The following is a 26,149-nucleotide window of genomic DNA, read 5'->3' on the forward strand; positions in this document are numbered from 1 at the left end:
GGATAGATGATCATAGGCCTATGTTATCGACGGGTATTTCATTTTTCAGGCTGCTTTGCGCTGTCGTCAGGCAACCAAAAGACAATTTCTTTATCAGCGCTGGCAAACATGTTGTATCTTGGGTTAGTCTGTACAATGGCGACCTTGCCACGATGCGGCAGACGAACCATTGGCTGGAGGAGTCGACTCGAATCAGGAGCCTGGTGTACGTCCCACACGAGAGCGTCAGACTGTTCACCAGCTCCTCCAATCACATAGCGTCCGTCTGGTGTGAAACAGACGTCTCCCTGACCAAGTGGCTTTCCGGTACTAGATACCGGGGCTGCTCGTCCTGTCACGCCTGATTTTCCAACCAAGAATGCCTTGACGTGTCCTTCAAAAGCATCCAAAATGAAATGCCCATGGTAATCTGTGCCAATTAGGAGATGCTTGCCGTCATTTGAGAACTCTAGCTTATTCCAGGCTCTTCCTCTTGTCGTTGGGGTAAATCTATCCTCGTGTGGTGCCATGTCAAACGTCGCGAACGGTGGTTTGTCGTAGTTTCTAAAGTCGTAGAGTAAGACAGACGAGGTAGACTGAGATGCGATGGCCACGACGGTGCCTGACGGGTCAAAGGCGGCCAGGTATGGAGTCGCCAGCTTTAGCCTTCCCTGTGCGTTTCTCGAATTGAGATCCCACAGCGCAATACTATCATCCTTGGAACAGGACAAGAACGCGTCCGCACCAGGGGATAGCGTGAGGCAAGTTACTTTGTCCGTGTGGCCGGTAAAATAGCGAAGGTAGCTTTCATTATGGAGATCGAGAAGGCGCAACGAATCTTTCCAACCGTTCAGTTAGCCTCGGGGAGGAGAACTGACGGAATTTCCGGGGGGCCTTACCGTCAACCTTTGTGCTAGCATGCAGTATCTGGCGGGAATGATGAGTGAATCGTGCTAAATGGACCCCATATTTTTTACTAGGGACGGTTTTCGTCGGCTTGCCTTCCTTCACGTCGAAAAGCTGTATCATCTCATCGTCCCCCGCTGCCACCAAAAAGTCACCTTGGTCATCGAAATCGACCGAAGTAATAAGTTGCTGGCCCTCGGACCTGGCATTGCCTCGAAATACCTGGAGCAGGAGGCACGGAAACGGTCAGCTCCATGCGGTGACTGCGCGGGAACGTGTTTTGTGGACTGCAATAGCTAACTACCTTTGATGGACGATAATACTTGACAACGTCCGAAACCTTTGCCGTGGCCTGAGGTGGGAGAGTAGCCGCAGGTATCTCCGCCATCTCGAGCATCCGCCGCCAACCACACCTGGAGGACAATGAAGAGCAAGGGGAGGGTTCTGGATTCTGGAGTTGCTGCCAACGGCTCTTGGTCGAATCGTAACTTAAAGCTTAGCGTTCGGCACTTGGCGAGCTAAACCGGGAGAGCAGCCTGGATCGCCCAATAGGAGTCTTCGAAATACTGCGTTCTGGTGTCCTCGGTTCTCCAAAAGTTTGAAATTTGGTGGCGGCAAGGGCGGAGAGGCGGAGGTCAAGGGCGCAATGCGAGCTGAGAGCCAGTAACTAATTTTTATCCGTAGATCCCCCAGAGTCGCACGGAGTCCTACAAGCCAAAAGTTGTTATTGTGACAATGCTGGGGCCATCCTGATTAGGGCTGTTTGTGTCACTCCTTCATGTCCGCTCTCTCACTTCACTTTTCTTCGTTTTCTGGGGCACCAGTGTTTGTTCATTTTTACTGAATCTCTCCACTCTCTCTGTCCGCCAGATATCAGATATCAGGGTGCCTCTGGACATCATGTCTACCACAACTGGGTAATTCCATTAATCAATATCAGCAGTCTGTGGGCTCCATGTCTAACTGAGCGCATACACTAGGGCCTTTATCGCTGGTGGCATCGCCGCATGCGGAGCCGTCACCGTGACGCACAGTTTCGAAACCGTGAAGATCCGGTAACTAGGCCCTTCTGAGACTGATAAACTACAGAAGAGCTGACAAGCAGCTGGCAAGATTACAGCTTCAGGGTGAGCTACAGTCGAAGAAAGAGGCAGTTCGCAAATACAGGGGTGTGTTGCATGGTGTGAAGGTGATTCTGCAGAATGAAGGTCCTCGCGGGCTGTTTCGTGGGATTGGGTCCGCTGTATGTGCAATCACCTCTCGCTGCTGCTCAAACCGCGGTTTTTGGACATTTTAGTTAACGGCTGTAGTACGTTTATCAAATCCTCCTAAACGGATGTCGTCTGGGCTTCTACGAACCGTTGCGACAAGGCCTTACCTCCGTCCTGTACAAAGACCCCGCTTACCAGTCGTTGGGTATCAACATCTTCTCCGGTGCAGCATCCGGAATTCTCGGAGCAGCAGCGGGTTCCCCCTTTTTCCTTGTAAAGACAAGGTTACAGTCCTTCTCTCCGTTCCTACCCGTTGGAACACAGCACCAATATAAGAACTCTTTCGATGGGCTTCGACAGATCCACGGCAATGAGGGTATCACAGGCCTTTACCGCGGAGTCGGCGCTGCTATGGTTCGTACCGGATTTGGCAGCTCGGTTCAGCTCCCAACCTACTTCTTTGCGAAGAGGCGGTTGATCAGGCATCTCGGAATGGAGGATGGTCCAGGACTGCATTTGGCGAGTAGTGCATGCAGTGGATTCGTTGTTTGCTGTGTCATGCACCCCCCAGGTGAGTTGATGTCCGAAAGATTAATGGCCTGGCTCAGGCTGATCTTGATCCTTGCAGACACCATCATGTCAAGAATGTACAACCAGACGGGTAATTTGTACAAGGGAGTGTTCGACTGCCTGTACAAGACCGTCACCACCGAAGGTGTTCTCGCCATCTACAAGGGATACTTTGCTCATCTAGCGCGTATCTTGCCACACACCGTACGTGGCCCTGTAAATGTTGGTTGCTTGAAGGTCATGCTGACGGTGCATCTAGATTTTAACTTTGACTTTGGCCGAACAAACCAACAAGCTTATGCGGCGATTTGAGTACCGATTTATCCCCGAATCGATCAGGGCTAGGATATAAAGCCTTTGCAATCTAATAATGAACTATATCCGTAGCATGTCCATCTTGTTCTTTTGCTTTTCATGCACTCATCTTGTTGAATATCCCGGGCGTTCACATGGGAAGGATAAGCGATAGATTTACATAGAGGGTGTCAATTTATTCAGGTTTGTTGACTGAGCCAAATTTGTGTGAATTGTGAAGACGCCCCTTTCCCTAGATTCCGCATTGAGATAATTGACAAGTATCTCACGGTGTTTTAAAATAAGAACAGCTGAATTCAAATACGATCGTTTGTGTCACCAGTAACCACTGACCTCGTCGGGTTTCGGAATATCCACGAAGCTCCTCGGGGTTTTGTGCGAACTTCATTTGGACCATTCCTATCGCCGGAAGGCTACCCCGGTAACACAACGCGGGTAGCGTGACCGGATTGGAGGGATTCAAGGATTTTCATCGCCTCCCGAGCACAGAGTACTCCCTACTTCGTCGCAGTTAACGTTTCATGTATCGCGTTTTCGAGCACGTCACCAGACGCAGCAAGAAAAGACTCCTCAGGCACCAAATTATGGGATGGCGAGACCATGTTTCCAGCCAAACTGTCCACATGCATTGGCGGTGTTTCAGACGGAAGAAGGGGTAGTCAACACGATCGTTGTTTGAGATAAGCTGAATTTGACGAAATATATGATATTTCTATGGTGGGCCCATCAAAGTTCGCGTTCTTCCCTTGTGATGTGCAAGGGGCCTTGCAGGCACGTTATCTCCGACAAGAGCTCCCCTGGTCTTCTGCTCAGGCATCCATGCGGGGCACGAAGTCTGGGTTCGCGTCCATTTCAGAGGTTTGGCATTGTAATGATTCCGCTATGGCATGATAATGGATCCAGCCTATCCCGGTTGGTGCCTGGGTGACGGGCTGGATTCGATGTGGGCTGGTGAGACACCCAGCCACCTGTTTACAAATCATGACATAGAGCACGTTGGCGCGGACGCGTTCTGCATGGAAACCATCTGCATTGTCCAGGCTCAATCTGGCGAGGAGGAATAGGGCAATACTTAATTTGGGAATGTACAATTGAATCATCATACTCCATACTCCGTAGCTTCTCCAGAGAGAAAGACATTAATACTGATCCCGACTGCGTCCGGGACACGGCAGTAGGGTTTTTCAGACGAAAAACATTCGCGTTGCTTATCCGGGACCAATTCGATCAGATAAGATCCGCTGCGTCCCATCGGGCTTGGCGTTCAGGCAACCACGGCGTCTCATTGGCCCAGCACCGACCACCGTCTCCTGTGTTGTTTACGTAACTCGTTGACACCGAATTTCGCGCTGACGGAGCGCGTGTTCACGTGACTTAGCTTCTTCGCCTTAGCGCGATTCTCGGGGTATTTCAAGCTCTCGCTCTTCGCTTTCCTTGTCGTTCTTCCCCTGCTGTGCTCTCCATCCTCCACAAAAACGCGTCTTTTCCATCGAGTTATTGTGGTTTTTCATAGATTTTACTTGTTTAGAACAGAAGCAATGGACACTCAGTCAACTCCTTCAAAGCAGGTACGTGTTCCATCGTCGAATTTGCCTTTGATTGCGTTGTCGCGTTTGGGGAGCTTGCTGACGCGCCTCGATGCGTGAATAGACCGCATCTTCTCTTGAGCAGCTCAAGATGAGTGATTCTCCCGTCAAACCGCTCAACTTTGGCCTAGCAGACAAGGAAAACGCCCCGTTGACCGCTGCCACCGAGTCCGGCCTCAAAAAGTTCGATGCCGAGGCCGTCAAGCCCAGCGCGCCAGAGGCCCCGAAGAAATCTCTCACCCCCAAAGAGCTCGAAGCAGAGGAGCCATTACTCCAGGAGAATCCCCATCGATTCGTTCTTTTTCCATTGAAGTATCATGAGGTAAGCCTGATCTCGACGCGTTACGCGTAAAGTGGATTTGAGGAAATTCTGCAAACTAACGCGTGTCGTGTTATTCCGAATAGATTTGGCAAATGTACAAGAAGGCCGAAGCCTCTTTCTGGACCGCTGAAGAGATCGACCTATCTAAAGATCTTCACGACTGGAATCACCGGCTGAACGACGATGAACGCTACTTCATCTCTCGCGTCTTGGCCTTCTTTGCTGCTTCCGACGGCATTGTCAACGAAAACCTTGTCGAACGATTCAGCGGTGAAGTTCAAGTCCCAGAGGCCCGTTGCTTCTACGGTTTCCAGATTATGATGGAGAACATTCACTCCGAGACCTACTCTCTCCTCATCGACACATATATCAAGGAGCCAAAGCAAAGAACTTATCTGTTCGATGCTATTGATACCAGTATGTATTAAAATTTTCTCATGAATGCTTTATTTCTCAATCCGGATTTTGCTAACCCATGTACTAGTTCCTTGCATCCGTAAGAAAGCTGACTGGGCCATTCGCTGGATCCAAGATCAAGAATCCACCTTCGCCCAGCGACTGATTGCCTTTGCCGCCGTTGAGGGTATCTTCTTTAGCGGCTCCTTCGCCTCCATTTTCTGGCTCAAGAAGCGGGGACTTATGCCTGGTCTCACTTTCTCGAATGAATTGATCTCTCGTGATGAAGGTCTTCACACCGACTTCGCCTGCCTCCTCTTCTCTCACCTTCGCCACCGTCCAGGCCCAGAGGCAGTCCAGGCTATAATCACAGAGGCAGTCGAGATCGAGAAGGAATTCTTGACCGATGCCCTTCCCTGTGCTCTTCTTGGCATGAACTCGAAGCTCATGTGTCAATACATCGAGTTCGTTGCTGACAGACTGCTTGTGGCTCTTGGCAACAAGAAGTTCTACAACGCCACGAATCCATTCGACTTCATGGACAACATCTCGCTGTCCGGAAAGACCAACTTCTTCGAGAAGCGTGTCGGTGACTACCAAAAGGCTGGTGTCATGGCAAGCACGCAGAAGAAAGAGGATACCGAGGAGGCGATTGAAAATGGCGGTGCCTTCAGATTCGATGAAGATTTCTGATCTTCTCCTTTTTGGTTTACGATGCTGACGCGTTTCTTGTCTGTAGCATCTATGTATGAGTGACTGGCATGTGGGGCTGGCGTTCAGGTTTGGATATGGGCATGTGTACATGATGGACTTTCTGTTATACCTGTTGCTGGGCGATACCTTGTTTGCTGCCTTTGTATCATGTTTCTTATAATGTATTGGATTAAAATGACAATGATAATGTTTGGTACGGATCAATTTTCAACAATGTGCCCATTATATATATATATACTCCGTATATATATATTATTTTTATTTTTATTTATTTTTTTGGGAGTGAGCCTAGATCTTCTCCAAAGGCTCAGAGGGCAAAGAAGTGATAACAGAGTATGGATACAGAGTAGCTAACCGGCAGTTATGGCCGGTATTTGACCAACCAATAAAATTATTCCAAGGTGAAAAGGCATCAGGAGGGGAAAATCAGCGGTACATTTATTCTCATATTTATTGTTCCCCGAGCTGGAATGTCAGCAATATGCGGAACAACAGTAGAGTCGCAGCCGCTTCATCATCACCAAGCCCATAATGTAACCCCAATCGCCATTATGCACTCACTGCCAAACATAGTTTAGATGCTGAAAATCACCCATCTACTTTGTATGGAGTACAAAGAGTTCTAGCTCGATTCCAGAGTCTAGTTCAAATTAGGCTTCAAGTGAACTTACAGGCAGAGATAGGCATGACAGTCTCTCCCATGATGTGTCTTGATGCCAGAGCAAACTGATTAATGGCACTGGGATTAAGCGGCTCCTCACAGCATTCAGTAATAGGTGCTGTCTCATTGCGGCGTCAGCAGATGAGATAGAAAGTCGAGCTTGCAGCACGAAAGATCTGGTTTGTAACCCTTTTATCAGCCTGGAATCCTGGCTGTTCACCATTCCAATTTCGCGAGGTGATGGCTTCAGCAACGGATATGAGTGACTCTGGTTCTTTTCGCATGAGCCGCTCCGTGGTCTGCCGTAGAGGTGTGTTAAACAGGTTGTCATCTATGTTTCTCACTACCCCAAAAAATAGTTTTGCATCAGCCAGCACACGATTCATAAAAAGGATTTAGAATGGTTTGAGTAGGGGCCATTCTTCGTGTCCCACCTCCGGTGCGAACCATTGGCATCCACGTCTCAGACATCAATAGGATCCGCATTTCCCTCCAGATCAAGAACTATAAGGGTTTTGATATCCATATGTGTCCTACCACTCTTACGAAGTCAGCTAAGGGTGGCGTCAACATGGCTAAGTGCTGCAACTTTAGCTCTCGGAAACAAGTGTCGCGTGGAGCCACGGCTATAAGACTCCGAGGGGATGCCGACAATAACAAGTGATTGATCACGCCAGCATGAAGTCAGGTAAGGGTTTATAATGGGCCATAATGCCAGCTCCCTGGACCATATTTGGAAATTTCGGACAAGCTTAAGAGTTTCCAGCCTTTATTGAATGATCTCGGCATGCGTTTGGCCGTAGAATGGCCAGTCAAGAATTATGTAGAGTAATCCTGATCCTTATTAGGATACCACCAAGCCCGAAGGACTAGACCATTACCAAGTTCTAGGCGATCGAACCACTGGGAGATATAAAGATGTGAAGCAACCGAAACTCAAACAAAGGAGATAGATCACACTTTGAGAATCCCCGCGGATTTCGCACCCAAAGTACTCAGCATGGACTATCAAGATACTGATGTCAATTTGAGACGTGCGATGCATGTGTTTTGACGAGGTTGATTGGTCTCCGCGATAAATTCAACGCAAGCTCAATCGCTGAGTTGTCCAAAAGGGGGAATGAACCGTAATCAGTCAATTTGATAAATTCCAAAAAATCCTTATGTCGTTCGGACTTTGTCTGCCTTTTGCAGCCATCATGCCATTTCAACAACAAAATGCTATCCATAAACGTCACTCGAACCCGTCACACAGGGGTCTTGTGGGAGAACCTTGACAGGTTGCCAGCGTATCCTTGGTTCAGGTTTACTGTAAATGGAAGAGTCCCCAGCTTCACGGTATGATCCCAGTTCAACCGTCGGGCCAGCGAGGCTAGAGGAAAGACCAAAGCGGGGTAGGCAAGGACAGAGTACATACTCCGAAGCCAACCGTCAAACAACCAAAAAAGGTTCATGCCGACGCGAGTGGGGAAGACTGGGGTTGACCTGCATGGGCGGCTAGAGGGTGGGGCCGCTCGCATCACCATCAGATATTATTCCCGTCCAATATCTTTAAATCATCTGGGCTGCCCAAGTTGACCACCGGCGAGTTCACATAATAACCTGGCTCTCCTCCCCGGAATGGAATGCATTCAAAATCGTGCTTCATCCAACAAGCTTGAATCGGAGTCTCTACTTGAAAGCATTTATTCCGCCTCAAAAGCATCAAAAGATTTGGTAAACAGGCTACCTCAATAACAGTGAACAAGAGAATGGGATGTCTTAAATCCTTCTTTCGATTTTTTTCCGCGCCAACAGACGGCTCAACTGCAAAGTCAAAAGTTGAGCGCCCTAATACCCAGCCCTCTGCACCGCTGGCGCCTTCAAAACAGAACGCTTGCCAAAGCAATGAGTCCGAAAACAGTCCAGCTGGCACAGATACACCGAAAGAAGAACAGGTTCCAATCGACCTAAGCGAGGAAGCGCGTCGCCTGGGGCTTAGGCGATATGTCGTGTGGCCACGGGACGGTTGCAACGATGAACTGACTAAGAGTGGTACTGAGAAGCTTGTAGCACTCGCCGGCAGTGAGCGCATTAGGACAAGCGACACCAGGGATCTCGGGATCAATTTTTGGAGAGCTGAGCTTAGCGATGACCAGGTTGCCATAGTGCGCAAATTCCATGAGGTAACTTTGAGATTCAAGCCCAAAAGAGCGCCCCGCTATTCGCGATGCGTTGTAGGCTAACTTAAACCAGGTATCAGGTGTAATGCGTGATGATGTGCCCGGAGCAGACCCCTTTGATTGAACTGGAGTCTGGGGGGATCTGGAGGCCTCACAGAACCCCGGTGGCAGGTTTCGCTTTCTTTTCTACCCAGGTCATACTGCTTGCTGTTTCGCGTTCTACTTGGATGCCTCTATTGTTCGCAGTCCCAGCCTTGATAATTCTAGCCAGCCTAGGCAGTGGCACTATTTCCAATTTGGAGAGGATTCATCTCACATAGATCTGGAGGCGATTGGTGGTATCCTAATGGTAGCTTCAGCTTGCTGTAGTTATTTGCACAACACGTTCTCAGCTTGATTTAGCTATATGATTAATATGTATGGAGTACTCCGTGCGCACTTACTCATGTGTAACTATACCGCCAGAGCACAGGGGAGTGGAAAGCCTGGTGTTCAACATTGATTGAGGGACTGGCACAGAAGCTATTGCCAGCTGCATGGTCATTTCGGATTAAAATGTTTAAGAAGGCATATCAATGAGCATGTAAGAGCTAAAAGGGGATTTCTGCCCTGGCAACCTTGAAATGCATGCATACATGTGTATGGAGTATGCGTGTGTTGGTTGCTTCGTTCAGACGACGCTCCGTTGGAAGGGGTCGGAATGCTTGGCATCGGAGGTGGCTTCCAAAGTGAACTTAGTCATCAACCCCTCAGCTTCCGATGTCAACATCTGGCCATCTCAAGAGCCTGTGCTGTTTGTGGGACCCTGCATCGAAACATTGATCAGGAATTCATTGATGCAGAAAATGATACTTGAAGGGTGCTCGGTGATCGATGTCTCCGTTTGCTGGATTTTATCAACAAATCGCATATTGCCCCTGGACCCTCCAAAGAAGACACTCAACATGGGAACTTCGCCAACCAGGAGCGGCCGCTTTGGTTCAATCTTCCTGTCCCTGCGTTGACCTGAAGACCCCAACATACCGGATCCCGAAATTCCCGGGAAGGGACGTCATCTAGGTCTTTACTACCGAGCAGTCGGGTCCCATTGCTAAGATCCCAAATGGCCCCTTTCTCTAAGCCCCGTCTGTTCGAGGCAACGTCGGCGGTCGTCGGCGGTCGTCGGCTTTGCTACCTATTCTGGGGGTTCAACAGCCTCGATCGAAGGAGCATTGCAGCGTTCAAATCATTCAATCTTAGCGCATCTTTTCAAATGGCCCTCAGCTGCCCCTTGAGTGATCGGTCCCCAAGCATCTCAACTGTTACGTTTCGGACAGAGGAACGGGATGGCCTTGCTTTTAGAGCATGAACCAATCGGCCCATATGTGTTTTGGCCTCCTGCATTTTAAGCATGAGAAGAAGAATCAGATTCCTAGAATTGGCCGATACATTCAACAACTCCTAGCCAATCGCTAGACTACTAATGAATCTGAATTGTGGGGATACAAAGCCGAAGCCCTATATAAGGATCATGATGTTCGGGTTTCGTCAATCGTTCTTTAGATTAAGGCCCATAAGTGGCTAGTGCGAGCATTATAATATCACTCAACAAGATTCGCTCATGAAACTCAGTTGTTTTTCATTATTTAAGGGAAGCATGTGGCTCAGTCCGCAAGGAGTGATACTCCTTTGCGTTGTTGTTCCCCTCTCAGCATCCTTAGCCAAATCACAGCAACTTTCTGACGGCCAGTATCAGTGTGGGAGCCGTTATAATATGGACATAGGCGCGTGTTGCAAGCTGCCTGATGGCCAGCGCAATTTTTGTGGCCGAGGTTTGACCTTAGATACCAAAGGATATGTCCAGAACTAATATTCATTTAGGCATGATATGTTGCGGGTTCGGCTGTTGTCCAAATAGTTCCTATGTCTGCAATATCGATTTCAGCTGCACGGGACCCAATGGCGAGATCGTAATGCCAGCAGAAAATCAAAATTTCACCCGTCAGAGGGCTTTAACCACTGCGCCTGATCGTCGTTGGCCTCACACTGTGGCAAACCTCTCTAGCTATGGCGGTTACAACGCGACCTTAAGCTCGGGTGGTCTATCTGTGGGGGCTGGCAATATGACACTTCCTGCTATTACTCAACTAAGCAGGTCTAGGACGGTTGGCATGACGTCGACCGTTGGATATACTACTCCGCCTGGTCTTGGAGGCCCTGTTGTTATTATTGTCAGCACCAAGACTGCAACACTCCCTGCTGTGACCTCTTCGACTAAACTCCTCACTCTAGGCCATACCTTCATTTTAACGCCGCCTGCAATTTTGAGCTCAGCACAAGCATATCCGACCCTAATCATTGTTGGAAATGAAACAGTAACCTTTTCTAACGTCTCTACTATTACAATGCCCGCCTCCTCTAAAACAACCTTCCCTCTTACACCCCAAATGTCAACAAACGCAAGTTTTGGATCCAATCCAGCAACGTCTGTCACGGTGGTTGATGGAACTCGAAGTCTAACCTTTCCATCTCCAAGTAAACAGACCGCTGTGACTCTTGAGGGCCAAACCACTACAACTCAGGTACCAAGTAGGCCTCCGAATAATACCGCTGTGTTATCGCCGCTTCCCGCCACTAAAAACAATACAATGACACCAGTCATGGTAGCGATTGGCAATAGTACCTTTACATTCTCACCGGGAATCCAGAAGACAATAGTGACCATAAGGGGCCATACAGTCACGCTTGACCCTGAACAATCGCCAACAATCAGCTCATCATCCCGCGCCCCATCGGCAACGGCCATGACGAGGAGGCGAGGCACGGCACCAGCGATAAGCCTGGAACCGACACTGTCAAATAGCCGTAGCACCACACTTGTGCGCGCAAATCCAACCGTTACAAATGTTAATGTATCATTTGAGCCGTCCTCAGCGACCGGAAGAGCAACTGGTACAGATAGATCTTCATCATCAAGTCGGGAGACGACAGTAACAAGTCATACAGCCAAACCCGAAATTGAAGAGGAAACTACCGCCAGAACCAAATCGCCGTCCCGGCTACCGCTCCCAACTGGAACGATGGCCGAGACGGAGGATAGTCCAATGCCTACACTTGTGCGATGGCCGCCAGAGGCTATGATCACTCCGGTGGAGACCGAGGTTAAAAAGCCTCAACTCTCGGAAGATGACAACGACAGTGCTGTGATACCGTGCAAGTTATGGTTCTTCTCCGTGAGTTTACTCTGCAGTTATTGGCGGTTATGGACTAATATACGATCTGTTTCATTAGGCCTGTCTTCGATTTGACAATATAAACATCCTTGGTTGGAAGATCACCTTCCCTCCTGGCATCTACCCTCCGTATGAACCCTTCACCCAGAAACTTGATATGGATTTATTAACGTGGCATGCGGTAAAAGTGGCCCTCCTCCAATACAGAATCTCAAATTCCCACCTCCAATTGGTTTTCAAGGAGATCTTCCGCCGTGGCCCAAGTTCACGTAAGTGGTTACAAAAGCGCAAACATCCGTTCACACTAACTAACCCACGCTTCAAATACTAGTGTTGGGTCTGACCGTATTCCCACATTCCCTCCAGAGCCAGAGCCTACTAAATGCGAGACCAGGACTGCTTCTTTATGCTCCACCTCCACCTCTTTTGTGGTGTCCACTGTTAGAGGGGCGTTGCAGACCATCTCATCACAGGTGCTTCCTCCCACATGTGCGGAGGTGCGAGGCTGCATTGTGGAAGATTTCACCAAAATAGCAAGCCTAACGACAACACAAGGATGTCGGACTGGGACTGCAACCGACGTAGTTATTACTTGCAGTGGAAGTGAAACGTCAGCTTGCGCTACGCAGACGAAGATCCCTAGGACAGGTTGCTCGGTGACAGCCACGACGACAACAGTGTCATGCACCCCTGCCCCTCCTGGGAAAGGTCGACGACACACTGGTGGCGAAGTTTGCGCGCCGGAGGAACTATACATTGTTTGGCCCCGTGATGGCACCGACGTTGCCGAAACCAGCGCTATTTACAGCGAAATGAAGAAGCTGCTAAAGGATGAGGGGAAAATTCGGGCCTCTGATACAAAGACGATGGGGATCAACTTCTGGCGTGTGTTTTCAGAGCCCGGACAGATCCAGAAAATTAGAGAAATACCAAATGTGAGATAAGAAAAGAAAGAGAACTGACTGAAATTTCAATCACTAATTGATGCACTGGTAGGTCGTGGGCGTTCACCGAGAATGCACGTCGGACTGTGCGGACCCGCTGGATAACGTACAATCGAAATGGAGATATCAAGATAACTACCTCGAGATAGAACTTGAAGGCTCCATATTAGGTCGTCAGCAAATGGTTTACCTTTCGCAAAATAAGTTGCCAGAACAAAGGTTCCATAACCACTACTTCTTTGACGTCGAGGCCGGACGGGACATCCCTGTCTTCATCGTGGATACTGGGGCCCAGCTGGATCACCAGGTTTGTGCCTCGATGCCAGCATATATGCACTTTCCCTTCACCTGACAGACTGTCGTAGGAATTCACCGAAGGCGATAATATAGCCAGCAAGACAGAGTTCGTTTTTGTCGAGAAAGACTACGACGGCCAGTACCACCGGGACGATGCAGGCGTACCGCTTAATGGCGTCTGCGAGCCAGGTTACTGTAATCCGCACGGCACTGGGATGCTGGGCATGATAGCCGGTGCGAATCTTGGAGTTGCCAAAAAGGTCAAGCCATGGGTGGTGCGCGTTCCGCGAAAGAATAAAAGAGGAGGTGGCTTCACACCTCAGCATTTCCTAGAAGGGGTAGCCAGAGTCAACGACATGATTTTGGGTGATAGCAAGACCACGCGAGCTATTCTTTCTTTGTCCTGGTCCTACGATTCTGAGAAGTTTATAAAAGGATCAGATGCTTCTACTGATGATTTTGAGACCTGGAGGGTGCGATTTCATGGGATATTAAGGACTTTGATTCAGAAAGGTGTCTTTGTGGTTACAGGCTCGGGAAATAATTACATAGTAAGTCCAAGCGTTACGAGCCTGGTAAGCATACTCTAACTTTCACCGTAGGTCAATGGATGGCCTGCCCTCTTTGGTGCTGAGCCCAGCACATTGAAACCAGAACTGCAAGCAAACTGGCTTCATGTCCCTGAGTTGTTAGTAGTAGGGGCTGTGGATGTGTTTACAGGGGAGAGGTGGTGGAAATCAGCGATTGATGTAGACAAAGGCCTTCCACACATTTATGCACCCGGAAAACATGTTCTAGGCACGCAAGGAAACAAGGGAGAGTGGCGTCGCGATTTCGAGGGAACTTATAAAGTCGAAGTCGGCACTTCAGTTGGTAGGCTGATAACTAAAATGAAAAGGTTTCGGCGTTCGCTGACATTATACACATGTAGCCACCGCGTATGCCGCTGGTCTTGCTGCTTATTTCCTAAGACTTCATCAAGTTGGCCGGCTTGGACCCGACGCCAAAGGAAACGATCCCGATATGAGCCCAGCTGGGCTCAAGAGATACATCATCAACAATGGCTGGTCACGATATCACGAGAAATATGTTGGTGATATTGTGGGGATATGGAACGGCGCGGCTATCCCACGGCTCAAAGAGCAAGGCTACTGTCGCTACAGACCGAAAGACGCTAGAGATCCATTCAAGCTCCGGCGGCGGGGAAGTGATTCTCAGTTAACCGACCTGTGCCTCCCGGGTACATCTAAAACTCAGTCTATCGGCCAGTCGATCAATACCTCGACAAGCAGCCCTACTAACAAATCCACAGCTAAACCGACTGACACCAGGAAGAATAAATCGATTGGAACTGCGATAGCTAAATCTACAGCTAAATCCACATCCAAATCGACGATTAAACCGACAGGAGAGCAAGCAGGAAAGTCGACAAGAAGTACTTCTAGCCGCCATACAACATCAGCAAAACCAACAAATTTCGTTTGCACAGAAGAAACGGCAGATCAGTGTTCTCCGGGCATCATTTGCAACGCTCCTCGGCTTAACGGCTGCATCGATGGAGAATGCGTTTGTATCCTGCCAGACCCACCACCTACAACTTCCCGGACGACCACGCTTACAAGCAAAGCCAAGTCTCCCAAACCAACTGTGGAAAAGAAGCCCAAAGAGCCATTGGCACTTGGCGAACGGCATTGCCACAATAAAAGCCTGTTCGACGGTGACAGCGAAATCAAAGAGCGATACGTCGCTCGGTTTTCTTTTCTGTTATGCAAGCACTGCTACGACGACGACGTCGCCTTTCATCCGGGGAAGAAACCCATTACCTTCAACACTCGGGCAAATGGTGCACCTTATTTTGTATCTATCAGCTGGAAAGATGGTTGCGAGATGACTATTGACCGAGTGAAAGTGTTTAGGCCGCTCCAGGAAACAAGCATTGTCGCGGCTAATCGCAACGTAAATTGCTTCGAGTTACTATACAATAACTGGAGAAAGTGTGAGTTTTTGAGAGTTGATACCTCACTTAAGGAGTGAGCTGACTGGATAACCTTAGGTACCGGTAATAAGGGCCGGGGTGGATATATAGACGTAGGGTGTGTACGATATGAGTTGGCCGCGAAAGATAAGTCTTGATTAGGCTTTTAAACTTATGTTAATAAGGGAGGTAATTTCCGGGAGCGTGTACGGAGTAAGAGCAAGGGAAATCCCGGCGTGGTTAATTATGTACGAGAGTGTCTTCGTCTCATCCCGGGAGAAGCGGTTAGTACTAGATATTCATTCTAACTTTCTTCGTTTTTGGGTTGATATGTTGCCTATAAATATCTGACATAGCTTAAAAACAGAAATTTAAATGATATTGGAGAGTAGCATCCGGCTATCTCGTAATAAATTTAACGAAATGATCACCTCCCAAGCTAGTAATTCACCAATTATCGCGGTGTAGACATATAGCGCAACTTTGAATAGAGCGCAGGAGACACTGATTTGATAACGGAATCCCAAACCTACTCAAGCTAAACACCCAACAGCTCTCCCTCGCAACTTATCTTTTTCCCTTGCCGCCTTTCTTTTTCTTCCCGCCGCCCCCTCCATTTCCTTTCGTAGCGCTCGACGTAACATTTCCAGTTCCCGCTACACCACCAGCCACAACAGAAACATCAAGCATGTCGGCATCTCCGCCCGACACGCCCGATACAGCATGCGACTGGCCCTGTTGGGCTGGTGGTGCGGAAGGGGTGGAGCTAGCAGGGTCCGCTATGGGCGCGCCGGACGCGAGACGTCCGAGTCCGGCGATGAGACGGCTAACTTCCGCGGCTTTGGTGGTGCGGTATTTTAGACATATGCCATTATAGGGGTTGTATGTTTTTAGAGTTAGGGTAGCTGGCTTGGAAACGGGCTGTGAGGAAGAGGTCGTTGAGGTTGTCGCTGTGGCTGTAGTGGGTTTGGATTTGTGGGACGGCTTGGGGTAGGAGTATTTTGTTGTTATCCGGGTCTGGAGGGAGGTTAGAGGTTCGGTGTGTCACCCTGGGGAAGGGAGATGGGGCCCACATACGGTGTGCGGGTATGCTTCGAGGAGGAGGGAGGATTGTTTGAGGAAGTCTTGGGAGGTGGTGAGGTAGGGCATTTCGGCGGAGTGGGTGCGCGAGATGGCGCCCGACCTGGTTTCTGGGACAGGATTTCTATGTTAAGAGTTTGGAGAGTTTGATTTTATGGCGATTGTAGGAAATGAAGCTCGTTCCAGCCAAAACCGGGTGCGCGGTGTATATCGCCAGCGACGTTGGTGATCCCACGCAGTATCAAATATGAGGTGGAAGTGATGTCGGAATTTGCGTTGACGTCGGGAAATGAGATTCGCGCCAAGCACGGCCAAGCTTGGGTCACAAGCTTACCAGTTCTATCGCCAGGTCAGATCCCATCGCCCTGCAAGGTGTCTCACAGAAAAGAAATGAGGTACGGAGTACTGTTGACAAAGTGTTGAACTTCCATTTGTATTACGGGCGATTCAAGTGGCTCTGCGAAAATCCTGCACTTCCACATCGGCAAAGTTACTCGCGAGTCGTCGAGCCGCGAGAAACTGAACTGGCCAGGCCTAACACAAGCCAGCGTCGAAGCTCCCATTTGCTGGCAGGCGACGATCCCACTTACTTAGGGTTTCGGGGGCATCCGAACTTCGTCATAGCCCGGATCGACATGGGAATATGTCATTGATAATAAAGGGAGCATCAACAAATCACTAACCGCCCGCTCCTTATTCCATACAGAAGCCTCGAGACCATGATAGCAGCATTATCAGCTTGTCTAGACTAGAACATTCAGCTTTGGCCAACTATGAATACCTTCACGTTACCAGACATCAGTACGCTCCCCGCACTCCGGCATTCGGATTGCAACCAGATCCTCGATACACTCTTCGAGCCTTCCAAACACTTACATTCTCTCACGGAATCACTACTTCTTCAGCAGAAATGCATTTCATACGAAGCCTTGATCGACCTGGTCAGGGCAAGGCTCATCTCTCTCGCTTCCTCCAAAGCGCCTGACGACCGAACTGTACTCCTGGATATTCTAGGCTCGCACCCACGACTTGGGGAGAAAGCATCGGCATCTAGGAGTGCGGAAAGTGAAGCTTCCAAAGGGCAGGAAGAGCGGCCTCTGAGCGAATTTAGCAAGGCAGAACAGGCGAACCTGAGCATGGCGGGGCAACATGGAACGGCTCAGCATCTGAGCCTGTTGAATCGCGAATACGAGGAGAAGTTCCCAGGTTTGAGATATGTGTATGCAATTGAAATATCATGCCTTGCAATAAGTATAATGGTGATAGACGGTTGACATTTGCACGTATGACAGCACTTTCGTAAATGGTCGCGGCAGAGACATGATCATGGAGGAAATGCGCCGGCGGATCGAGCGGGGTGATATTGAGCTGGAGATAATGGAAACTATACAGGTGAGTCTCTGGATATGTTCCCAAAATCATCATGCGCGTTTCTTTTGTGGGGAGTCTTCTTGAATGCGGATATAAACAACAGTTCTGCCGTAGGCCATGTGCGATATTGCGACGGACAGAGCGCGGAAGCTCCGGGACCCGGACGCGGCATATTCGATGACAAGCCGAACCACAGATGGCAGCTAAACATTGCAGTGTTTGTCTCTACCAAGGAGCGCGTATTGTCTGTAGATGGTCCACTATATATGTAGTTGCTAGCTAATATGATTGAAACAATTTGAAGTGAGGACCAGCCGTCATTCCGGGCCGATTACTAGTAGCCAAGTTCACTAGTTAGTCGACTTGCTACGATGATCCTGGTCTCCAGCAAGAAAGTGGAAGCGGAAAAGCCAAAAGTCTGGAAACTCCAGCACCACCTTGTCCCGCTGCAGCCCGTGGCAACAAACTATCAAGAATGGAATTTCACTCTCTGTTGACTATGGTTTGTTTGTCACGCTCACCGAGGTGTGGAGTATGCTCTCCTAATCGTTGCAATCTTTTGGACTCTCATTATCTCTCATCCCCGTGAACACCGTCATACTTGCAGAACGTTTGACACGTGCGGCATTTCACAACTTGGTCAGTCCGCAATGCCTTTGTGAGGATAATACATGGAACGCAAGCAGCCGCTTCCGCCGCCCTGTCTTGGAACCACTATTCATGCATGATGGCTGCGGAAACCTACACAAGGCCTGCCAATGGTGTAGTGGCGCCGCTGCACCCGGGCCCAAATCGAGCTGCGTCGCAGTCCATCGCAAATGAGACCAATACTCCTGTCAGTGAGAAACGTCGGGTAAAAGGAGGCGACGGTGGGTTTCCGACCCCGTTCTATACAGCCCATTACTCTTCTACGCTCTGATCCAGCCCTGGAAACCTCCCCTGTTATTGCTTCGCAGTTCTTGCAGAGTTATCCGAGCGTTTCAAAAGTCTCGATCACTGATGAGGAACCGCGTTTTGAAGATCCAGCAAATGGCAGTCTGGCACATGGCAATCAACAGCCACCCATGCGCCAGGGTTCGTCCGACTGGCCGTCGAACGAACACTCCCTTCCCGCAACACCGGTACTGACAAGAAACTCAACTACCAAGTCCGCATCAAAGGGCGCCATTGGCTCCACCGCATTGTTGCAACAAAGACATCATTACTCCTCGTCCTCCACCTCTATCCCAACCCACGCAACGTTTCAACATACTCCGATTGATCCTCTATCACAGGTACGTCTTGTGGGCGAACCAGTGGTGCCCCTATGCATCGTCGCAAATCTCAGATGAACCCCTGGTTGACACTCTCTGCTTCTCTCTCTACAGCAAATCCTCAAGCGCACAAACACGGAAAAGTCGATATCTTCAAAGTTGCGGACACAGGCGGCCATCGACGTTGAGCCGGGCCCCTCCGACGCTGCGCGGGCTCTTACACAGGAAGAGTCCCCGTCAGCAAATAGAGCTGATAATAATCTGATACAAAAGTCGTCCAAGGAAAAGAAGTGAGTTCTATATTTGTTACTTTGTGGTTTCTCTCTTGTCTTTGCCTCATATGCAGTCACTCCTATCATCGTCGCATGTACTGTACACGCGACTCTTTCAATTGGGGTTTGCATATCCACACTCTGTACTCCGTATTCTATCTTAAACGAACTCCTTCCCCCTTATTGACCCAAGGACTTTTTCTTCACACTTGAACTTTAATCTTTGGGAACACTCGCATGCTGACCTTCTAAGTAGAAAAGGCGTTTCATTCCTCAGTCGAATAATTGGCAATAAAAAAAGAACTGATATCTCTGAATCAAATGACGATGTGTCAGAATTGGGCGAGAACCGCGCCGCTGGGATGGATGCGGAAGTATTCGCGCAACCAATAGGCTATATTCCTCGGTTCCCCCCTCCACCAAAGTACATCAAGGTCCGCGCACAGCACAAAAAGACCAAGGACTTCAACAGATTATTCGTCGCTCAGGAATTGAGCGGGAACGCTGCACAGGCAAATGGCTCGTCCACTAATAAGCATGCGACGATCAATGTTTTTGAATCGGATGCGGCGGCGCAGGAAGGCAGGGCAATCTGGACCACAGAGTTCTCCAAAGATGGTAAATATTTTGCCGCCGCGGGGCAAGATCGAAAGGTTCGCGTATGGGCTGTGATAGGGACCCCAGAAGACAGACAGGCACATGAAATTGAAGAGGAGGCTCGGAATGATCAGCCGTTGATGCGTCTGAGCGCGCCAGTTTTTAAGACTCAGCCAGTTCAAGAGTACGAAGGACATACGGCAAGTATTGTCGATCTTAGCTGGAGCAAGGTATGTTCAACAGCGAGGATAATGTTGTCCAGTGCTTCTGGGAATTTCATTAACAGCTAACATGTCATGGGTTATAGAATAACTTCTTGCTCAGTACATCTCTGGATAAAACTGTGCGATTATGGCATGTGACCAGGAGAGAATGCCTCTGCTGTTTCAATCACAGCGACGTGGTGACGTCTATTGAGTTTCATCCCAGGGATGATCGGTTCTTTCTTGCTGGCTCTCTCGATTCCAAACTACGGTTATGGAGCATTCCAGACAAGAACGTTGCTTTTACGGCCGTGGCGCCTGATCTGATCACTGCTGTCGCGTTTACCCCTGACGGGAAGCACTCGATTGCAGGTTGTTTGAACGGTCAGTGCGTTATCTTCGAAACGGATGGCTTGAAGGTTGTTTCGCAGATACATGTGCGTTCAGCCAGAGGGCGAAATGCTAAAGGGAGTAAGATCACCGGAATTGACACTATTCTGCAACCTCCTGGCAATGACTCTGGCATAGTCAAGATCCTAATTACCAGCAATGACTCCCGTATACGCCTATACAATTTCAGGGATCGGACACTGGAGGCTAAGTTTCGAGGTAATGAAAATTCTGCTAGCCAGATTCGAGCATCATTTAGCAGCGACGGGCGCTATATAATTTGTGGAAGTGAGGATCGTCGAGTTTATATCTGGCCTGTCATGTGCAATGAGCGGTTCCCCGAAAAGCGACCAGTTGAGAGTTTTGAAGCGCATTCTTCCATGGCGACAACTGCTGTAATGGCGCCGCTGCAGACAAAACAGACTCTTGGTTCTACTGGAGATCTTTTGTACGACCTGTGCAACCCACCACCAGTCACGTTGGTCGGCCAGACAGCATCTGCTGCCTCAAGATCGGTGACCGAGAATGGAGGCAACGAATTTCGCCCCGGGACACCTCGTGTGCCGCCCTCGTCAAATCCGCAGAAACCGGAGGAGTCCCCAACGCATACTACCCGATCATCTCACCCCGGAGGGAATATCATTGTGGCAGCTGATTACAGTGGTGTGATTAAGGTGTTTCGACAAGATTGCGGCTATCATCGGCGGCGTCATGAATCGTGGGATTCAAGTTCGCTGTTCTCGAAAAGATTGCTTGGGCGCAACAACTCCGTGTCGTCGGCTCGGCGGAGTATACTATCTATCGGCAAAGACTCGCTGCATAAGTCCCCTTCCGAGCGGATACTATCGTGGCGGAATTCCGTTATCGGTGCCCGTGATAATGGCAGCTTTGATAACGTCCGTACTCAAGGGAGTAGAACCCGCAGCGTTTCTCCCGATCGACCCCTCCGCAAATCCAACAGCGCACCAAAGGCGGATACCTCCCAGGCGATCAAGAACCTCACAAAGCGAGGCGTAATCTCGAAACCTGCAGGCTTGACCAAAATGAACCTGAACCACCCTTTCACCGGGGCTATTTCGCCAGAAGTGATTTCAGACAAGCGCGAAATCGTTGCATCTCCTGAGGAATATGAAGATTCGGATACCAAATATGCCCCTGCAGATCCGCTCTTTATGGCTGGCGAACAGAGCTATACGTTCTGGAATAAATCTCAGTTTGCTTCGCTGGCGGCAAATCGGCGCCGGTCGTCAATCAGTAACGATGTAGAGGCCCAGCAGGATCAGGCCAACTTGACAAGCGAAGGGAGCTCTGACAAAAAGGGGTTTGAGAACGATATGGACGCAGAAGCACTAGGCGAAGAGGAAGAAGAGGAGCTGAGTTGCCCACAATGCCGGGCAACGAATTTTAGGGCGGTAAGGACAAAAACCGGGGAACAGCGCTTGAAGTGTGTGCTATGCGGAGCGTTTGCTTCATGATGATTAGCGTTATTGCATTATTCGTGCATCCTTATGAGGGAAGCAAGCATGTTAATATTGGGCGGGGTTTAGGGCATATGTGTATATTTTTTTTTTTTTTTTTTTTTTTTTTCCTTTGGCTCTTGATGACTTTACGACATGGGATGGGCTATGTGTTTCTTTAGATCTTTGTCTGTCTCGATATGCCCTTGATGTTTTAACGTTATGATTTGGGCATATGTATATTGTATGGGAGATGATGGCCGGAAAAGGGGGGGAAAAAAAAAAAGGAAAGGAAAGAAAGAAAGAGAGAAAGAAAAGAAAAGAGAAGAAGGAAAAGAAAGAAGGAAGAAGGGTGACACTGTGTCAGGATATGGTTATGATCTGATTGTATACATATAAAAGTCCATATCAACTATAGTGCGTGCCGTGGTTGTAACTACTGGAGTCCCTATGTTGGTTCTAAATTATCCGTGACATTTTGAGAGGAGAGTTGGCTCCATCGCGAGTCCAGGACTCGAAAATTGCGACGGCTCGCCCAATCAGTCCGTTGCCCGGGATTCGCAGTCAACTCGGGAGGACGAGATCACTTGCAGGTCAGGCAGAGCGGTGATTGGATGGCATGGCGAGCTTGCCGTCAAGGGTGTTGCAGATGTCTTGGAGATGGGTGTTTCTGTCGGATCAATGACATGGGGGGGAGTGCGCTCCGATAATTCGAGTTGAGCGAGAGAGAGACGATGGGCAAAGGCTAGCTGATGGTGGCTGTTGAACGTTAAATGAATATTTTAGCTCTTCCGTCATAACTAGGTTGAATATATCGCAATTAAGCAACGTTCGTGGTTCAGCCAAATGGTTAGCTTCGCTCGACGCGCTTAGACCAGCCTCTCCGATTCTCGAGTGGGTTAAGTATAGCTCAAAACACCTTCCATCGCGCTGATCTCCGCAACCCACCGGCTCACTCACTCTCTCGCTGGCTCTCTCTAGGCCACGACCCGTTGCTCTCCCCCCTCCCACCTCGCTCTGCTGTCCGTTCCACGTCCTCCGCTGTCACTACATCATCCTTCTCCCTCGCCAGAGTAACTACAGGGTTGGTAAGCTTGGTTTCTTCAGCCTAATCACACGACTATCCTACCCCCCGCTGCACCCTCTCCGCCCTCACCATCTCGAAACTGACCCGAGTTTCTTGTTTTATGCCTCACAGAGCCAATCGGTTTCCCTCCTTCCCCCCCAAGAACCTTGCACGAAGTCATCCGATCCCGTTCTTGATGCCCCAATAACCCTTTTGCCTTACTTTCTCGCACTCTCTCTGCCGTCCCTCGATCTCCCGCCTCCAGCTTCCCTGCACCCTTCAGCCTTCGCCAATAAGACCACTCTCCTATTAACCATTCATAGCGCCTGACTATTATCGACTCCTAAGTCATCCGTGAACACTGCCAGCCTCTTCCTACTCAAAGTGATCCCTGGGCAGCAGCAAAACCACACCAGTCTTCACTTCGTACTCGAGGTAGTCGAGCCTTTTTTTTTTTCTTCCTTCGGGGGGTGTTAGTCACCCCCGACTGCTCTAAACAAAAAGACAAGAAATAAGGAGACATGGGGAATGCTTGCCTCTCCTGCTTAACAGGTATATTTGCCTCGATCGACAGATGGTGCCATGTTTCTGATCTGTTGGCGCCCATCAAAGGTCGATCGAGGGATGGATTGTACGAGCCCATCTTGGCGGATAACGAGCGCGAGGCCGTCGCGGACTTGCTTCAGTATCTAGAGAATGTACGTCCATGCATACACCTATTGATGCATTTCTATTCTCGTGGGCCATATTTGTCTCTCCCTATTGATATCCCTGACCGACTGTCTTTGCTACAGCGAACTGAAACGGATTTCTTCGATGGCGAGCCGCTTCAGGCGCTCAGCACACTCGTTTACTCGGATAATGTCGATCTACAGCGGAGCGCGAGCTTGACTTTTGCGGAAATAACAGAACGAGGTCAGTTTTCGAACTCAACGCCATTTTGTCCTTGACTTGTTTAGTTTCTATAGAGAGCCAAGCTGAACCAAATCCTCTTTCAGATGTGCGCGAAGTCGATCGCAACACCCTGGAGCCTATCCTTTTCCTTCTCCAAAGCCCGGATATTGAGGTGCAAAGGGCAGCTAGTGCGGCTCTGGGAAATCTCGCAGTGAATAGTATGTTTGGGACCCTCGATAGCAGGGAGTGGTAATCAAGCTGACAGTCTCAAAAGCCGAAAACAAAGTTTCCATAGTAGAACTGGGTGGCCTTGCACCACTTATTCGCCAGATGATGTCACAGAACGTCGAAGTCCAGTGCAATGCGGTTGGATGCATCACCAATTTAGCGACCCATGAGGAAAACAAGTCAAAGATAGCAAGATCAGGAGCTCTGGGACCGTTGACGAGGCTTGCCAAATCTAAAGATATGCGAGTTCAACGAAACGCTACTGGTGCTCTGTTAAACATGACTCACTCAGGTATACCTTTGTTTCTTTCGTCTCATGTCGGTCACACTCTAACCAGATGGCTACAGACGAAAACAGACAGCAGCTTGTGATTGCTGGTGCCATTCCTGTTCTGGTTCAACTACTGTCTTCTCCAGATGTCGATGTCCAATACTACTGCACCACCGCTTTGAGCAACATCGCAGTGGATTCGGCAAACCGCAAAAGACTCGCCCAGTCTGAACCTCGACTTGTCCAATCTCTTGTCCAGCTGATGGATTCGTCAACACCAAAGGTACAATGCCAGGCCGCTCTTGCCCTCCGAAACCTAGCCTCCGACGAGAAATATCAGTTGGAAATTGTCCGTGCCAGAGGCCTTCCACCGCTTCTCCGCTTATTGCAATCTTCCTACCTGCCGTTGATCCTTTCTGCCGTCGCCTGCATTCGAAACATCTCTATCCACCCCCACAACGAATCTCCAATTATTGAAGCTGGATTCTTGAAGCCGCTCGTGGAGCTTCTGGGCTCGATCGATAATGAGGAGATCCAGTGCCACGCTATATCTACCCTTCGAAACCTTGCTGCCAGCTCTGATCGGAACAAGGAGCTTGTCCTACAAGCTGGAGCGGTCCAGAAGTGCAAAGAACTCGTGATGCAAGTCCCCTTGAGTGTACAGTCAGAAATGACAGCTGCGATCGCCGTTTTGGCTCTCAGCGACGAGTTGAAGCCGCATCTATTGAAGCTTGGCGTTTTTGATGTTTTGATACCGCTCACAGCCTCGGACAGCATTGAAGTGCAGGGTAATAGTGCGGCTGCGTTGGGAAATCTTTCATCGAAAAGTGAGTTATTTTCCTTCTTTCCCCCGCCGAAAAGTGTCAATGAAATTTGATGCTAACAGTTTTCCAGTTGGAGACTACTCCATATTTGTACGCGACTGGGCGGAACCCAGCGGTGGTATTCATGGATATTTGGACCATTTCCTGGACAGTGGCGACCCGACCTTCCAGCATATTGCTGTTTGGACGCTGCTGCAATTATTGGAATCCGGCGATGATCGTTTAATTAATCTCATTCAAAAGTCGGATAAAATTACTAGTCTAGTTAAGGATATCTCCGAGAGAATCGTTGAACCAGAGGAGTCTGATGCCGAAGATGGTGAAGGTGAGCTTGTGGCACTGGCACAGCGGTCCCTTGAGCTGCTTGGCCAGCCAAAGCAGAATCTCATCGACGGATGAATTTTCCGGCTGGGGTTTGCAAAGTAAATGTTAACTTTTTTTTTACCCCCTTTCTTTACTCCAGTACTTTGATATGGTTTTCTTCCTTTTTGTTTTCCGTTTCTTTCTCTTTTAATATGTTTACTTTTTTCTCTTTACTTTTCTTTTCTTTTCTTTTTTGTTTCACAGCATGCATACTCATACTCGGCTGCGTTGCTCTGATACCAGTTGTTTACCTTGGTTTTGCTTGTTTATTATTCTATATCCACGCAAGGAGTTTAGGGTCTAGTGCTTCTTTTTTCCTTTTTCTTTTTCCTTTTCTTTCCTTTTCTTTTTTTTTGTTTGTATCCATGACTAGTATGTATTCTCTTTATTGGCCACGATATCTCAGGGTTGTCCACAGCCTGTTCTGTGCGCTGGGTTATTCTGGTCGTATGCACATTCAATCCAGTTCGTTATAGGCTCCCTCTTTTTTGTGTTGTGATGGGCGCAAAGTCATTTTTTGTGCAGTTTATAAATATTGATGGCATAATACGCATTAGAGGTTGTTCGGAATGCAAGTGACTCTCCTGTATGTTTAGCTCAATGTGAAGAGAAAACTGGTATGATGTTGTG

General features: G+C 49.0%; 10 protein-coding genes across 10 annotated transcripts; 7 read left to right on the top strand and 3 right to left on the bottom strand.

Annotated features, from left to right (window-relative positions):
• Positions 1–38: 38 nt before the first annotated feature.
• Positions 39–1,282, bottom strand: SWD2 (member of Set1p complex, histone methyl transferase; the record flags this gene model as incomplete). The annotated part of the gene is made up of 3 exons (XM_003067221.2): positions 39–817; positions 879–1,107; positions 1,190–1,282. The coding sequence occupies 3 exons, from the start codon at positions 1,280–1,282 to the stop codon at positions 39–41; spliced, it is 1,101 nt and encodes a 366-aa protein (XP_003067267.2).
• A 213-nt stretch (positions 1,283–1,495) lies between these two features.
• OAC1 (Mitochondrial oxaloacetate carrier protein) lies at positions 1,496–3,707 on the top strand. The gene is made up of 6 exons (XM_003067222.2): positions 1,496–1,802; positions 1,866–1,940; positions 1,999–2,128; positions 2,196–2,667; positions 2,725–2,870; positions 2,926–3,707. The coding sequence occupies exons 1-6, from the start codon at positions 1,786–1,788 to the stop codon at positions 3,016–3,018; spliced, it is 933 nt and encodes a 310-aa protein (XP_003067268.2). The 5' UTR covers positions 1,496–1,785; the 3' UTR covers positions 3,019–3,707.
• An 83-nt stretch (positions 3,708–3,790) lies between these two features.
• D8B26_007732 (uncharacterized protein) lies at positions 3,791–4,233 on the bottom strand (the record flags this gene model as incomplete). Its single annotated transcript, XM_066125624.1, has 2 exons — positions 3,791–4,028; positions 4,094–4,233. The coding sequence occupies 2 exons, from the start codon at positions 4,231–4,233 to the stop codon at positions 3,791–3,793; spliced, it is 378 nt and encodes a 125-aa protein (XP_065981708.1).
• Positions 4,234–4,458: 225 nt separating this feature from the next.
• RNR2 (Ribonucleotide-diphosphate reductase (RNR), small subunit) lies at positions 4,459–6,201 on the top strand. Its single transcript, XM_003067223.2, has 4 exons — positions 4,459–4,549; positions 4,632–4,889; positions 4,973–5,306; positions 5,374–6,201. The coding sequence occupies exons 1-4, from the start codon at positions 4,520–4,522 to the stop codon at positions 5,976–5,978; spliced, it is 1,227 nt and encodes a 408-aa protein (XP_003067269.1). The 5' UTR covers positions 4,459–4,519; the 3' UTR covers positions 5,979–6,201.
• Positions 6,202–8,411: 2,210 nt separating this feature from the next.
• Positions 8,412–8,885, top strand: D8B26_007734 (uncharacterized protein; the record flags this gene model as incomplete). The annotated part of the gene is made up of 1 exon (XM_066125625.1): positions 8,412–8,885. The coding sequence occupies one exon, from the start codon at positions 8,412–8,414 to the stop codon at positions 8,883–8,885; it is 474 nt and encodes a 157-aa protein (XP_065981709.1).
• Positions 8,886–9,614: 729 nt separating this feature from the next.
• D8B26_007735 (uncharacterized protein) lies at positions 9,615–15,907 on the top strand. Its single transcript, XM_066125626.1, has 10 exons — positions 9,615–12,034; positions 12,093–12,163; positions 12,223–12,303; positions 12,366–12,969; positions 13,031–13,285; positions 13,344–13,826; positions 13,878–14,148; positions 14,207–15,271; positions 15,329–15,534; positions 15,618–15,907. The coding sequence occupies exons 1-9, from the start codon at positions 10,658–10,660 to the stop codon at positions 15,406–15,408; spliced, it is 4,287 nt and encodes a 1,428-aa protein (XP_065981710.1). The 5' UTR covers positions 9,615–10,657; the 3' UTR covers positions 15,409–15,534; positions 15,618–15,907.
• D8B26_007736 (uncharacterized protein) lies at positions 15,679–16,530 on the bottom strand. The gene is made up of 2 exons (XM_066125627.1): positions 16,328–16,530; positions 15,679–16,267 (listed from the first exon to the last, which is right to left on the bottom strand). The coding sequence occupies exons 1-2, from the start codon at positions 16,397–16,399 to the stop codon at positions 15,818–15,820; spliced, it is 522 nt and encodes a 173-aa protein (XP_065981711.1). The 5' UTR covers positions 16,400–16,530; the 3' UTR covers positions 15,679–15,817.
• A 385-nt stretch (positions 16,531–16,915) lies between these two features.
• Positions 16,916–18,031, top strand: D8B26_007737 (uncharacterized protein). The gene is made up of 3 exons (XM_066125628.1): positions 16,916–17,549; positions 17,623–17,722; positions 17,816–18,031. Exons 1-3 carry the CDS (start codon positions 17,104–17,106, stop codon positions 17,906–17,908), a joined length of 639 nt encoding a protein of 212 aa, XP_065981712.1. The 5' UTR covers positions 16,916–17,103; the 3' UTR covers positions 17,909–18,031.
• A 394-nt stretch (positions 18,032–18,425) lies between these two features.
• On the top strand, positions 18,426–21,928 carry D8B26_007738 (uncharacterized protein; the record flags this gene model as incomplete). Its single annotated transcript, XM_003067227.2, has 6 exons — positions 18,426–18,570; positions 18,722–18,975; positions 19,069–19,244; positions 19,483–20,053; positions 20,131–21,828; positions 21,899–21,928. The coding sequence occupies 6 exons, from the start codon at positions 18,426–18,428 to the stop codon at positions 21,926–21,928; spliced, it is 2,874 nt and encodes a 957-aa protein (XP_003067273.2).
• Positions 21,929–23,298: 1,370 nt separating this feature from the next.
• On the top strand, positions 23,299–26,134 carry VAC8 (Vacuolar protein 8). Its single transcript, XM_066125629.1, has 6 exons — positions 23,299–23,637; positions 23,734–23,854; positions 23,938–24,051; positions 24,108–24,353; positions 24,410–25,159; positions 25,227–26,134. Exons 1-6 carry the CDS (start codon positions 23,461–23,463, stop codon positions 25,553–25,555), a joined length of 1,737 nt encoding a protein of 578 aa, XP_065981713.1. The 5' UTR covers positions 23,299–23,460; the 3' UTR covers positions 25,556–26,134.
• Positions 26,135–26,149: the final 15 nt, after the last annotated feature.

Source organism: Coccidioides posadasii, chromosome 4 (genome assembly GCF_018416015.2).
Source record: "Coccidioides posadasii str. Silveira chromosome 4, complete sequence".
NCBI lineage: Eukaryota > Fungi > Ascomycota > Eurotiomycetes > Onygenales > Onygenaceae > Coccidioides > Coccidioides posadasii.